Raw genomic sequence first — 15,055 nt, 5'->3', positions numbered from 1 at the left:
TAAATGTATTTTTAAAGAGCGAAGGTTGCTTTAAAAAATAATTGTAGTAATATTCTCTCCCATTGGAACACTTACCCCAGTGTGTTCTTCTTGCCCCCATCTCGCCAATGCACCAGAAATGGCCGCATGCTCAATTACTTGGCCAAGACAGGCCACCACCATCTGTGACTCCAATATGTCCGATCCTTTGTGTTCATGCAAGGGATAAGTCACTGCCAAACCCTCTTACTCCACTCTCCCTATCAAAAAATGCACACTTGGTGAGCGAGCAACTTTATGGTGGATTCAAGAGGAGTTGATGGCTGATCCCTAATTAATGTATATGACCAGTGTTACTTACCCATATCCTATCTTCAAACTTTTTAGAATGCTTACTGTACTTGAGCAAGTGCTAAATGCTCTATTATTTGATAATCATTGGGATGAACTTTCGTAAGAACTCTTGGGCGAGTGTAGACATGCCGATCAGTGGATGAAAGAGCAATGCGCTTGTGTCTTGTGTGATTTGATTGGGCCTTAAACAACCAATCCACCTGTATTATGGTCAGTCGGTGCTCGGTATGAATAGAGATCTGTGCATATAAGTGAGCATTTAGACCCCCTAATATATCAGATGAAAATGGGCCAAAAAGCACTGTTTGTTAGTGGCTCGAAAGTCATCTCAGACTTAGACATTGGCCATTAATGGATTTTTTTTCAGCCAGTGATTTTACTTATCAACCCAAAAAAATGCATTGTACCGAACCAGAACTATAATAGACGTTCATAGGTCAAACCAAACGATTGTTCATTTCACCAGAACAGCCAACAATCATTTTTGGCCATTTTATCCAACTTATCGAATGTCTATGGGAACCTTTACTCTTTGATTTAGGCCGGGGTCACACTTGTGTGTGCAATGCGAGAAACTCGCATGAGTCTCTCGCATCAATATCCGGCACTCGGGACCGGAGCGTTCAGCTGCATAGATATATACATGCAGCCGCACAGTCCGGTCTCGAGTGCCAGCGGCAGTGCCGGGTATTGATGCTAGAGACTCGTGCGAGTTTCTCGCATTGCACACACAAGTGTGACCCCGGCCTTATAGTGAATACCAACTAGCTAGGTTTCAATATGGATGCATTGACCTGTCAATCTCCCCAGTTTGCAGGTTAGGTAATCACTCTAAAGCGCTTTTTTTTCCTTTTCCCTCCATTTAGGACGTAAAAGCTATAGTAACGCACTCGATACACAGCGCAATCCATTCGATTGGGGGTATCCAGGTTCTCTTTCCACTTTTTGCACAGCTGGACAATCGGCAGCTGAACGACAGTCAGGTGGAAACTACGGTCTGGTAAGAATTTCTCGTTTGCTATGTTAATCTTCCCGGTGCACACGATGTTTATGGGTTTTTCAGCATTGCGCATTTTCGGATTAGTGGTAGGGAGATTCTATCAGAGGTCAGACGCGAGTTTCTCTGTAAATGCATTGTGGGTTTTTAATTGATTAGTGTTGGCCATTTCATTTGAGGAAGACAATAGATTTTGCAATCTTCTAAGTAAATGCACTCATGGGAATGCGAAGCAAGCGCTAAGAGATTCTCTAATCGTAAAGGTTTATTGATTTATTTTCAATGCGGCCTTTGAGGTTCACCACACAGACTGTTTAGTCGGAACATGTTATGGAGGATTTGAGTGGTGTAGGAGAATGGGCAGATCACGGGCATCGGAAATAATGGTCATATTGTAAGATATATTTAAAAGGTTGGACACTTTACAATTTCATCAATTCTGCTTTCGTCAGCTGCCTTATTACTGTCTCGCTGGTCTTGAATGGTTCTCAGTCTCCCAGAGGATGTCTATTGAGCAGCTGATGGTGTATTTCATCATGAGGACTTGGCAGGTACCCAGTACACTGGCCACAGGCTTCAATTTCTACCTTCATGACTGTGTCTAATAAATGCATAGATTACTAAATAGAAGAGATTATCTGCTTAAGTTCGACTTCATACATCCGGCATGTACGGACCGTGATGAAGGAATTCAGACCAGAACTAAACAGCTTCATATATGAAGGAGATTTGAGGAGAAACACATCTACACCATACATCACAGCCTTCACTTGGACCATGAATATCAGATGTGTGAAGCCTCTTTCCATTTGCTCTGGTATCATTGGTGAAGTTTGCAGAAGGTCACCATTACTTGGGACTTTTGCACTTTGAATAACCATCAAAGTTGTTGGTAATCAATGGTGTCCATGAGTGGAACAGGCTGCCACGAGAGGTGATGAGTTCTCCTTCAATGGAGGTCTTCAAACAGAGGCTGGACTGACATCTCTCTGAGATGGTTTAGTGAATCCTGCATTGATCAGGGGGTTGGACTCGATGACCCTTGAGGTTTCTTCCAACTGTAACATTCTGTGATTTTATGTAATTATGGGTAATGTTATCATACACATTAGATAAACGTCAGCCAAAGCCACCAATTTTGGCTGAACCAGTTGACAACTAATAAGTGTTGGGGGTGTTCTATATTTCTCCCGATGATGGGACCTCAAGGGATCAATTGTAAAATTCACTAGAACCCTGGAGCAAGTGTTTAATTTTCCTACTGCTCCACCCAAGTGGAAATGAAGCATTACATGGTTCCTATTGAAATGAATGGACTGATCATACAGTGGACAGATATGCTGTGTGCTCCAGTATGAGGCACTGTGTTGCCGCTCTTTGCTCATGATAATTGATGAGGTTTTCAACAAAGGAGTCTCCAATGATTTCGGTGTGGAGTGTTTAAGTATAGGTTTTCTATAGTAGTCAGACCCTTCAACCCCCCTCTGCTTGCTCTTCAGTGCAATGCCAGATATGTTAGTATGGCATCTTATTACTGCTGGGGGAAAGGAGACATTACTACTATTCTATAAATAAAGTCTTTAAAAGACAGCGGCAGAGCAGGACGGCCTTGGATATTATTAGTTCAGATCTGCTCCTGAGTATTATCCATCAATACAAATATAAATACCCAAATATCTTAGAAAGCAAGAAGGAAGCAGCTGATCCGACAGTCGTCGTATCCGCGTGTCCTCATTGTGCTCCTCGGTGCACATCATGTACATTTCCTTTATAGCCTAAAACTGTACACTTTATATAAAAGTATAGAAATGTATTGCCCCGCTCACCTGTGCCATTGTGGATATAGATTTCATAGGTGAATATTCTTATTTTATTTGGAGAAATCTAATATAACCTAATCACAGAAACGCCTAGATGTCAGAGGAGCTAAAGGTCCCCAAATACATTGGGTTAAAGGGGTTATCCGGACTATTTGATTTTTGATCTGCAGAATAGGCAGGTAGTGAGAAACTACCTGCCTGTTGGGTATTAGGCCCTATGAACCCCTTTATGATATGACATTTTTCGTTTTCTTTTTTTTTTTCCATTTTTTCCTCCCCTTCTTCCAATGTTTTTATATTTCACTGTAGTCGTATGAGGGCTTTTTTTTGGAGGGGTGCGGGAAAAATTGTACTTTTGAATGATAGAATGAATGGTATCATAAAGTGCACTGGAAAACGGGAAAAAAAAATTCCGAGTGCATTGAAATTGTAAAAGTGCAGTTCCACATTGGTGTTTTTGTTTTTTTTTTCTTTTGTGAACCATGTTCACTATTTGGTAAAGTTGACCTTGCAATATGATCCTCCAGGGTTTAGAATATATAGAAATAAATTATATATATATATATATATATATATATATATATATATATATATATATATATATATATATATATAAATGAAGGTTTGCTTTTGTCGCCACTTTCCGAAACCTGTAATATTTTCATTTTTCGGGATCTGGGGCTGGGTGAGGGATTATTTTTTGCACCCTGAGCTGACGTTTTTATTGATACCATTTTAGGGTAGATACAATGTTTTGTTTTCTTCTTTTTGCTTTTTATTTCAATATTTCAGTTGCCAAAAAAAAAATCATAATTGGTGGATTTTGATTTTTTTTCTCGTTACGCCGTTTACAAATTGGATTAATTTAGTTACATTTTGATAGAAATTTTATGAATGCGGCGATACCAACTTTGTTTATTTTTTTAAAATAGGCTTATTTTTAATGAGGCAAAAAGGGGGTGATTTGAACTTTTTTTTTTTTTTTTTTTACATATTTGTAAAACCTTCTTAAAAAACTTTTTACTGTATTTAATAGTCCCCTTAGGGGACTTGAAGCTGAAGCTGTGATCAGAAAATTATGATCTCCTATGAATGCCAGCCGTGGGCTGGCTATCACAGTAGGATAGTATTGACAGGTACAGGGGTCATCCGCAAACCCCAGGCTATCATGACAGCCCATCGGCGCCCGTGATTATGTCACGGGCGCGCAGATGGGCACTTGAAAGACTCACCGTCCGGCTGTCGGAGATTGACAGCAGGACTTAACAGGTTAACAACCACGGGCGGAGCTCCGCTCCACCAGTAGCAGTTAAAGATACATGATTTAATCAGATATCATCTGCTGGTAAACATGCAGCCTCGCCGTGCGAGCCCACATTGAAGGCTGTGACTAAACATATGATGTACATGTATGTCAAATGTCATGAAGGGGTTAATATCAGCCTGACCCACCAATATTGATGGGTTTGGGTAACAGTCTAATGTGTATGGTGGCCACCTAACTGTCACCTGAGAGATGATGTCGGAGGACAGAAGAGTTTGTGATTGTCCAGTCCAAATCTATTAGTCTGTACTTACTTCAACTGTGAGGGTTTTTTCCCACGGTCAGTACACTCTGCGGTTTGGACGCTGCGTACATCCGCAGCATCCAGATGTTACAACATAGTGGATGGGATTTCAAGAAATACCATCTCCACTATGCATGCTGAGACGCCTGCGGATCACCTGCGGAGACGGACATGCAGCATTTCCATACCGCAGCATGTCAATTTACCTTGCGGAGAATGTCACCCCTACAATGTATTGGACTTGGTGATTCCACAAGGTTCAGTGATCACATGCGGAATCATCTGTGTTAAAAAGCCGGCAGCACTTTGGACGCAGCGGACATGTGCTGCGTTCAAAGCAATGCAGATTCCTGACCGTGGGCACATAGACAATCTTGGGAAACAAAAAAAACCCACAGAAAATCACATTGTACGATTAATTTGCATTTTATTGCATGAAAACAAGTATTTGATACAAATAGAAAAACAGAATCATAATATTTGATACTGAAGTATTTGTTTGCAATTACATGTGTCACGTGTTTCCTGTGGTTCTTGACCAAGTTTGCACACACTGCAGCAGAGATTTTGGCCCACTGCTCCATACAGATCTTCTCCAGATCTTTCAGGTTTCAGAGCTGTCGCTGGACAGCATTGAGTTTCAGCTCCCTCCAAAGATTTTCTATTGGGTTTAGGTCTGGAGACTGGCTAGGCCACTGCAGGACCTTGAAATGCTTCTTACGGAGCCACTCCTCAGTTGTCCTGTCTGCGTGTTTCGGGTCATTGTCATGCTGGAAGACCCATCCACAACCCATCTTCAATAGTCTTACTGAGGGAAGGAGTTTGTTCGCCAAAATCTTGCGATACATCCATCCTCTCTTCAGTACGGTGCAGTCGTCCTGTCTAGTGATGAGCGAGTGTACTCGTTGCTCAGGTTTTCCCAAGCACGCTCGAGTGACCTCCGAGTATCTGTTAGTGTTCGGAGATTGTTTTCATCGCGGCAGCTGAATGATTTACAGCTACTAGACAGCTTGATTACATGTGAGGATTCCCTTGCAACCAGGTAACCCCCACATGTACTCAGCCTGGCTAATAGCTGTAAATCATTCAGCTGCCGCAATGAAAAGTTAATCTCCGAACACTAACAAATACTTGGAGGTCACCCGAGCAACGAGTACACTCGCTCATCACTAGTCCTGTCCTCTTGACAGAAAAGTACTCCCAAAGTATGTTTTCCCCACCATGCTTCACGGTTGGGACAGTGTTCTTGGGGTTGTATTCATCCTTCTTCCTCCAAACACGGTAAGTGGAGTTGATACCCAAAAGTTCTATTTTGTTCTCATCTGACCACTTGACATTCTCCCATGCCTCCTCTGAATCATCTAGATGGTCATTGGCTAACTTCAAACGGGCCTGGACATGTGCTGGTGTGAGCAGGGGACCTTGCATGCTCTGCAGGATTTTAATCCGTGACGGCGTAGTGTGTTACTAACGTTAATGTTTGAGACTGTGGTCCAGCTCTCTTCAGGTTATTGACCAGATCAACCTGTATAGTTCTGGGCTGATTGCTGACCTTTCTCAGAATCATTCTTACCCCTCGAGGCGAGATCATGCTTGAAGCCGCATGCTGAGGAAGATTGACAATCATCTTGTGTTTCTTCCATTTTCTAATAATTGTGCCATCAGTTGTTGCCTATTCACCAAGGTGCTTACCTATCGTCCTATAGCCCATCCCAGCCTTGTGAAAGTCTACAATTTTGTCCCTGGTGTCCTTAGACAGCTCTTTGGTCTTGGCCATGGTGGAGACGTTAAGTGTATGGACAGGTGTCTTTTATGCATGTAACGAGTTCACACAGATGCAATTAATACAAGTTATTAGTGTAGTGTAGGAGGTCTCCTTACAGAAAAACTGTAAGAGCCAGAATTCTTGCTGGTTGGTGGGTGATCAAATACTTATTTCATGCAATAAAATGCAATTTAATTATGTAAATATCATACAATGTGATTTTCTTTCTTTTTTATTTTTAGATTCTGTCTCTCACAGGAGACGTGTACCTATGATAAAAATTACAGACCTCTCCATTCTTTGTAGGTGGGAAAACGTCCAAAATTGGCAGTGTATCCAATACCTATTTTCCCCACTGCGCTCTCCGGTTTCGGGTCTGAAACCTGTGAATCCCCGCAGTGCTCGGCGTGTGTGCTGGGGGGATTTATAAGTTTGCAGTCACACAGAGTGACTGCAGACTTATAGATTTGGTCCCGACAGCCCCTCTCATCATGTACAATTTAAGATTGACGATCCTTTTTGTTCTTTAAGAGATAATCCACTGCCAGAGGGGCAGAGTTCGGCTGGCTGAGTGCTCCTGTGTATGGGGGAGTCTGGCAAGATGGCGGCTGGATGAAAAAGCAGCCAAACCATAGTCCAACCGGCGGCTTTCTAAAGTGTATGGGGGGATAAGTGCCAGTTGGCATTTCCATGCTCTGCTGTTGGCTCAGGGCACGTCCAGCTTCTTCAGTGACCCTTACAAGAGACTTGTTGGCACCATCTGTACAATGGCTTTATTTTTTTAGGATCTTAGAAGCTTTAAAATTGTAGCAGTCATTTTTTTTTTCAAGTAAATTAACAAAACTTTTAGGGATCTGTACAATTTTGAAGTGACTTTGAGGGTCTTTATATATTGGATAACCCCCAAAAGTGACACCATTTTAAAACCAGCGTCCCTCAACATATTCAAAACTGCTGGTGGGTAGTTTATTAACCCTTCAGGTGCATGCCAGGGATTAATGCATGACATCAGTGGCATGACAGGAATGATAAATGTTAGTAGCAGCATGTTGTTTCCTTCTGAACAGGTCACTATAGCTGGCAGACTCTGAGGCCGTTATTTGGCTGTGAATTGTGCAAGTGTCAGGATCACACGATCATGGTCTCAGGGTGCCGATGGGGTTAAAGGGAGACCCCCACACGCTGTTAACCATCTAGCTGCTGTAGTCACTATCGACAGCAGCATCTAAGGGTGAAGCGGCCATGGTCTGTGCCAACACTGATTGTAGCTGAAGCAGCAGGGTGTCAGCTATAGTGTACAGCCTACAGCTATGGCATTTTCATCCGTCGGGGGCGCTATTCACTTTTATCTCAGGTCAGTTTTAAGTCGCGTTGATGGTAACTAGGGGGTTAAGCCACGGCCTTTTGTATTGTCATCGGGCAGCATGACCCCAGCAACTAATCTATCTCAGACTACTTAGATTATAAGATTAAGCCAAGGCGGCATGGTGATTTGGGGAGGAAAGCTCAGCGGCAATGTTCCCTTCTGAAATAGCCATACAGTGGTAATAATTGTATGTGTGTTCTGCCATAGTGACCGTATTACTGGATGTACAGTGCAGTATGCATCTCTATACTATATACTTGGAGAAGAGCAAAAACATTCGCACCACCAGGTCCAATAACCGGTTCTATCCTCGGTGGCGGCCGGACCAGGGCTGTGTCCACTCTTGTACTGGCTCCTGGGCGCTTCTGCCCCTCACTAGGCCCAAGTGATGACATGGCAGGAGCCTAGTAAGCGGCTGGGGTGACCAGGATGCCGGCACAAAAGTGATCACTGCCCTGGTCCTGATCTGAAACCCTGATTATTTTAATCTTTTTGCTCATCTCTGCTATCTAATATATAATTGCCTAGAATACTACTTCCTGCAATTTGTGCCAACTTCCGTGGCTTTGTCCGGAGCTATTGTCCGGAGCTATTGTCCGGAGATAATGTCTGGAGCTAATGTCCAGAGATAAGTGACGTCACCAGTGTCCTACACCCAGGCAGAGCACAGGGGCCCCAGGCAGCATATGGGGCCCCAGGCAGAGCACAGTGGCCCCAGGCAGAGCACAGGGGCCCCAGGCAGCATATGGGGCCCCAGGCAGAGCACAGTGGTCGCAGGCAGAGCACAGGGGCCCCAGGCAGCCTATGGGGCCCCAGGCAGAGCACAGTTGCCCCAGGCAGAGCATATGGGGCCCCAGGCAGAGCACAGGGGCCCCAGGCAGCATATGGGGCCCCAGGCAGAGCACAGTGGCCCCAGGCAGAGCACAGGGGCCCCAGGCAGCATATGGGGCCCCAGGCAGAGCACAGGGGCCCCAGGCAGAGCACAGGGGCCCCAGGCAGCATATGGGGCCCCAGGCAGAGCACAGGGGCCCCAGGCAGCATATGGGGCCCCAGGCAGAGCACAGTGGCCCCAGGCAGAGCACAGGGGCCCCAGGCAGAACATGGGGCCCCAGGCAGAGCACAGGGGCCCCAGGCAGCATATGGGGCCCCAGGCAGAGCACTGTGGCCCCAGGCAGCATATGGGGCCCCAGGCAGAGCACAGTGGCCCCAGGCAGAGCACAGGGGCCCCAGGCAGCATATGGGGCCCCAGGCAGAGCACAGTGGTCCCAGGCAGAGCATAGGGGCCCCAGGCAGCTTATGGGGCCCCAGGCAGAGCACAGTGGCCCCAGGCAGAACATGGGGCCCCAGGCAGAACATGGGGCCCCAGGCAGAGCACAGGGGCCCCAGGCAGAACATGGGGCCCCAGGCAGAGCACAGGGGCCCCAGGTAGAGCACAGGGGCCCCAGGCAGAGCACAGGGGCCCCAGGCAGCATATGGGGCCCCAGGCAGAGCACAGTGGCCCCAGGCAGAGCACACACCAAATCGGAGGCCGAGGGTCCCCGCCCACCAAATCGGAGGCCGAGGGTCCCCGCCCACCAAATCGGAGGCCGAGGGGCCCCGCCAACCAAATCGGAGGCCGAGGAGCCCCGCCCACCAAAAGTAAGTGCGGCCCCAAAAGTAAGTGCGCCCCCAGGTGCAAAAGTAAGTGCGCCCCCGGGTGCAAAAGTAAGTGCGCCCCCGGGTGCAAAAGTAAGTGCGCCCCCGGGTGCAAAAGTAAGTGCGCCCCCGGGTGCAAAAGTAAGTGCGCCCCCGGGTGCAAAAGTAAGTGCGCCCCCGGGTGCAAAAGTAAGTGCGCCCCCGGGTGCAAAAGTAAGTGCGCCCCCGGGTGCAAAAGTAAGTGCGCCCCCGGGTGCAAAAGTAAGTGCGCCTCCGGGTGCAAAAGTAAGTGCGCCCCCGGGTGCAAAAGTAAGCGCGCCCCCGGCCCCGGGTGCAAAAGTAAGCGCGCCCCCCAGTCCCGTGTGTGAAAAGTGCTGCTGTAAAGCTGGTAGCGCTGTTCAAGCACCATGTATTTCCTTCAGAAAATGCCCATCTAATATATAATTGCCTAGAATACTACTTCCTGCAATTTGTGCCAAGAAAGAACATACCAATATACATAGTTATTGATACATATTATTTATTATTTACATTATTGTTCTTAAGCAAAGAACCGTTGTTGTGGCATTTGCCACAACACGCAAAGTTGTTGTCTGATGTCTTTCATCACTCCCCTCATAAGCATGTTCATGGATCCTGTGTAACTGTACCTTAAATAACAAGAATTGTCAAGAGCTGGTGAGTGCAGCCATTTTTTGTTCTTTCTTACTATTATTTATTAATTGTATTATTCTTACATTTGAATAAATAAAGTATATATGGATTCTAGACTCCCGATTCTTTAGAATCGGGCTGCCATCTAGTATACTATGATTGATTTAATTTTGTTATGGAGATTGTCGTATTTTATTAATTTGCAAATGTGACAGGAAGTGCAGCCATATTGTATACTAGTAGAATACCCGCGGCTTCGCTCGTGGAAAATGTTAAATTGTTGGTTATGGTAGCTAAAGTAAAACTTTCAGTGTAACCTGAAGGAACTCACATCTCAGTAATGAAAACCGCCTCACAGGCAGACCCATAGCAACCAATCAGAGCTCAGCTTTCACTTTACCTCAGCAGCGTCAGTGATGAAAGCTCCCTGTATAGTAAGCAATAATGACAATCTTACTATGAGCCATTTTTCGCCTGACCAATATTGCTGCTCAGTAATGTTCGTCCGTGTGTGTAGGGTGCATACATCTGAGGGTGTTTGCATGCATGTGTGGTCCGTGCGTGCATGCGTGTGTGTTTTTGTTGTGGGGTGGTGTTTGTGTGGTGTGTTGTGGCATTTGTGTGGTGTTGTGCTTGTGGGTTGGTGTGTGTGTGCTGTCCGTGTGATGTATGTATGGTGTTTGTGAAATGTTTGTGTGTTGTGTGTGGTGGTGCAGCGACTCTTTGGCGCCGTCGCTATAATCCGTCCCTGTCAGTCACAACTGTTGTTTTCCCCTCAGCACTTTTACTTTCACCTTCACATTTCTCCATTATATGTATAGGGCCTAACTTCAGGGGCCCCAATCTCATGACGGGGGGACGCTAGTGAGATGTAACGTGTGCAGTATTATGCTCCCGTGGGTGGAGAGGGGGCATGCCAAATTTCACCCAAATCGGGCAAGAACTGTGGATTTGTATAAAGCGGACTACTACTGATTGAGTTTAAGGCTATGTGCACATGTTCAGGATTTTTCGCGTTTTTTTTTGGCCGTTTTCCGCTGTAAAAAACACTTAAAAAAACGCATACATAAGCATCCCATCATTTTTAATGCATTCTGCAATTTGTATGCACATGATGCGTTTTTTTCCGCGAAAAAACGCATCGCAGTAAAAAACGCAGCATGTTCAATAATTTTGCGGATTTTTCGCGTTTTTGCCGCTATTTAATGCATTGGGAAGCTCCAGAAAAAAAGCACAAAAAAAGCGAGAAAAACGCAAAAAAACGCATGCGGATTTCTTGCAGAAAATGTCCGGTTTTGTTCAGGAAATTTCTGTAAGAAATCCTGACGTGTACACATAGCCTTATATATATAGATAGATCAGTTTGTCTCTCTGTTCATAGAGCTTTGATACTGGATACGTTACGTTAGAGATGTCCTGAATGTAACAACTGTACACCCTATGTCCACTGTACAACCTAATACAAGAGAAGCATTTTTTGGGGGGGATGCCGGTGTGGTGAGGAGTTTTTTTTTTTTTCGCTAGACTCCTCCTTAATGTATGCCAAAATAGCACTTTTTTGATATAGTAAATGGGGCTCTTCATCTTAGCAGGAACCTGATGGCTGATAAATGTTGCTCGATGCCCAGGGATTCTCTCCGCCCGTGGCCAGTGACTGACAGGTCTCTCTCTATGCACATATATAGGGGGAAACACATCACTCAAGGGCAGCGGATGGGAAGAAGCCGCCAGGGACCCGCCTGTTCAGTTCTGCCCCCTTTTTAAAGTATGTTTTTCTCTGAAATGCCGCAGCATTTCCGAGTCAGACATACCTGGCTGAAGTGCTAACTGTGGATCGGGCAGCATGGATCAGCTGTCAGGTTTCCTTTGAGTTAGGAGCTTTGGTTGCCACATATGGAAAGTGAAAAAAGCACCATGTGGACATAGCAATTGTAATCCTTCCACAGGATTCCTCCATTTTTTTTTTTTATCCCTTAGTGCACCATGCATGGCTATCCTTGCTGTCAGATTAATATACCGTACTACTTCAATGGAAGCCCAATAGACGCGGCACATTGCATTACTGACAAAATGACGGTAGTTTCCAAGAAGCTAATTCAAAAGTGACTATCAGTATGGCCGAATGTACGTTTGTCTATTTTGCAATAAATGTCTGTAACAGCAAAATGATATTTCACTGGATTTTTTTTTCCTTTCATTTAAACTGATGTACCTCCTTCAATTATGGCTGCTCCAGTGATTCTAGAACAGTTTTTTCTTTTTTTTCTATGCCCATTTGTTCCAAAGTTATGAACCCAGTAATAAAAATGCAGATTTTCCCTTCTAGCAACTGGACCGACACCGCAGAGGTTCTTTGGGGGCGGTTCCTTTTTCTCCTCTACTACAGAACTTCTTTGGTACACGCCCTGTTGGTTGAAAGAGAAATTTGCACCATATTTACCAGGAGAGCATAACTATGGAACAGAGGGGCACAGAAGAAAAAGAAAAACTGTTTCAGAATCTGTGAAACAGGGAGCATTGGAGGAGGTTTAAATAAAAAAAAAAAATTAAAAAAATTCCAATGAAAGGTTTTATTGCAGTCATAATGGCAAACTTTAGTTACTGCTCCTATTTTGGTAGAAATTCTGTTTAATTGGAGAATCTCTTCCAAAATTCTTCATGACATCGCCTTCAGTCAGTTACAGTGTAGTAGATCCATCGGTCAAAGGAAGAAAAAAATCTATCAACCTTTCATGTTCAAGTTCTCAAGAACGTACTATAGGGTCTTGGCTTGAAGATTTCTAGAGGAATATCTAAGGTATTCCAACCTATATATATCCATCAGAAGGCGCAATATCAAAAAGTCTGGATCTGAAAAACGGAGTGTGTTCTGTAGTTCACAGGCTCCATTAGAAAAGGGACATATTGAACCGACAGTGGCCTCTGTCTCCGTGTGTGAACAGAAGCGTCTAGCCGCGCTGCCTTCATTGTACATTTAATGGGAATATTTTTGAGACCTTCTTTAATATAAAATGTGAAATATCCAGACTCTGATGTAACAAATCTCGCCGAGGGCTTGTGGCAGAGGCTTTTCAAATGCTTTATCTAAACTTTCTGTTCATTGCTTTTTCTCCCCAAGGAAATCGCTCCATTCTCTTGGAGGCAGAATAATCTTCTTAACAGTGAGAGCAGCACAGTTACAGAAATGTGACAGATTATTGGGGGTATAATGTTGAATTTCGCAGTTGCAAATGGTTTCTTTTAAAGTGCTTAGTGAACACATGGTGCTAAATCCATTTGAAAATTGCAGATTTTTAAGAGGAATTATTCTAGAATTTGCAGACGTGGAAAATGCAGCACATTTGATTACCGGAATTAGGATTTGGGCTAATAGACAAAGATCAGATGATATTGAGTATTTTCATTGTGTTGGCTCTCCGAGCTCTCATTCTCTGAGTCCATGGGCGAAAAGAAATAATACGTGAAAAAGTTTAAGCTGTAACGTTTGTGCTGAGACCCCTTGATGTCTGTTTTTAATTTTTACATTTTTTTTCCATCACCCATTGCTGTGACAAAAGGGCGGTTCAGGCAGTTGAATATAAAGGATCTCTATAAATATATAACCTAATATTTTAAAGAGCAGATATCCTCTAAAAATTGACCTATTGTTTAAATCTGGTTTTTGTGATGCATGTTTTTTTTTTCATATCACAATTAGTGATGAGCGAATGTGCTGGGATAAGGTGTCATGCTCTGGTGCTAACCGAGTGTCTTTGGTGTGCTTGAAAAAAATATTCGAGTCCCCGCACCTGTATGTCTTGTGGCTGTTCAACAGCCGCAACACATGTAGGGATTACCTGTTTTTTAGGCAGTCAATGCATGTGTTACAGCTGTCGAACAGCCGCGAGACATGCAGCCATGGGGACTCAAACATGTTACTCGAGCATGCGGAAGACACTCTTTTAGCACCAAGCATGCTCAGATAATACCTTATCCCAGCACGTTTGCACATCACTAATCACAATGTGTTTTAAATAAGAATAAAAATCTTGCAATTTTCACACTGGCCACTGGTGCCTTTTAGACTCTAATTTGATGTTTCAGGAAACAATACATGTACATTAGCACAATGAACAAACTCTGACCCCATCTTTTGTATTCAAGTGTCTTAATAAGCATGTGCTAAGATTATTATGAAAGGAGGAGGAGAAAGCTGCGGTGTGACATCGCCTATTGTTATTCAAGACTCTATTGTTATCAGCTGTGTGTACAGGTGTCACACATCATTGTAATCCTGCCTCTGATGATGAGGAGTCTGCTGAAACTCTTTCTGAAAGGACTGTTAGTCTAAAAAAAACACCCCATTGGCCAGTGTGAAAATTGCAAGAATTATATATATATTTTTTTAAATAAAAATCATGATATGAAAATAAGCCCATTGCCAACATTTAAAAAAATACATGTAAAACAAAACTTACAATAGATCAGTTTTTGATCTCTTTTCTCTTTATTGAGGTTATCCAAAAATGTACAATTGATGGGCTATCCTTAGTATGGCTCATCAATATTCGTTTCGTAGAGGTTCACCTGTGTGAATAGTTCTCAGTTGTAATACCAGGCACAACTTTCAGAAATACTGTGGTTCCTTCAAACTCATTGAAAGGGGCATGCAGAGACAAACCAACGCCGATCTAATATTTATGGCCCTTCCTAAGGATATTAGGATTTATTAGAATAATCATCAATACTCCAGCGCCATGACTCCGCCAGAACTGTTCTAATAACGCTACAGTTTGTTCCTGTTTGTTTTTTTTTGTTTTTTTTCACCCACAGATATAGTAGTCGCCTTCATTTTTGTACTTGTGACACAGGACAATATAATAATATTTTCTTACACTTAACCTTCCATGCTGACTTTTGCAAAAATGGCTATTCACT

At 43.9% G+C, this 15,055-nt stretch overlaps 1 protein-coding gene across 6 annotated transcripts in view; it reads left to right on the top strand.

The window, feature by feature from the left end:
• Positions 1-15,055, top strand: part of NBEA (neurobeachin) — an 838,139-nt gene that overhangs the window by 248,979 nt on the left and 574,105 nt on the right. For all 6 annotated transcript variants that reach the window (XM_077298228.1, XM_077298226.1, XM_077298223.1 and 3 more), the window contains exon 10: positions 1,200-1,333. In XM_077298228.1, the coding sequence (XP_077154343.1) occupies positions 1,200-1,333 (134 nt within the window). The remainder of the gene's footprint in view (positions 1-1,199; positions 1,334-15,055) is intronic.

This window comes from Ranitomeya variabilis, chromosome 3 (genome assembly GCF_051348905.1).
Source record: "Ranitomeya variabilis isolate aRanVar5 chromosome 3, aRanVar5.hap1, whole genome shotgun sequence".
In the NCBI taxonomy this organism is placed as follows: domain Eukaryota; kingdom Metazoa; phylum Chordata; class Amphibia; order Anura; family Dendrobatidae; genus Ranitomeya; species Ranitomeya variabilis.
Note: the sequence above shows the minus strand (reverse complement) of the source record. Positions and strands in the feature narration are given on the sequence as shown.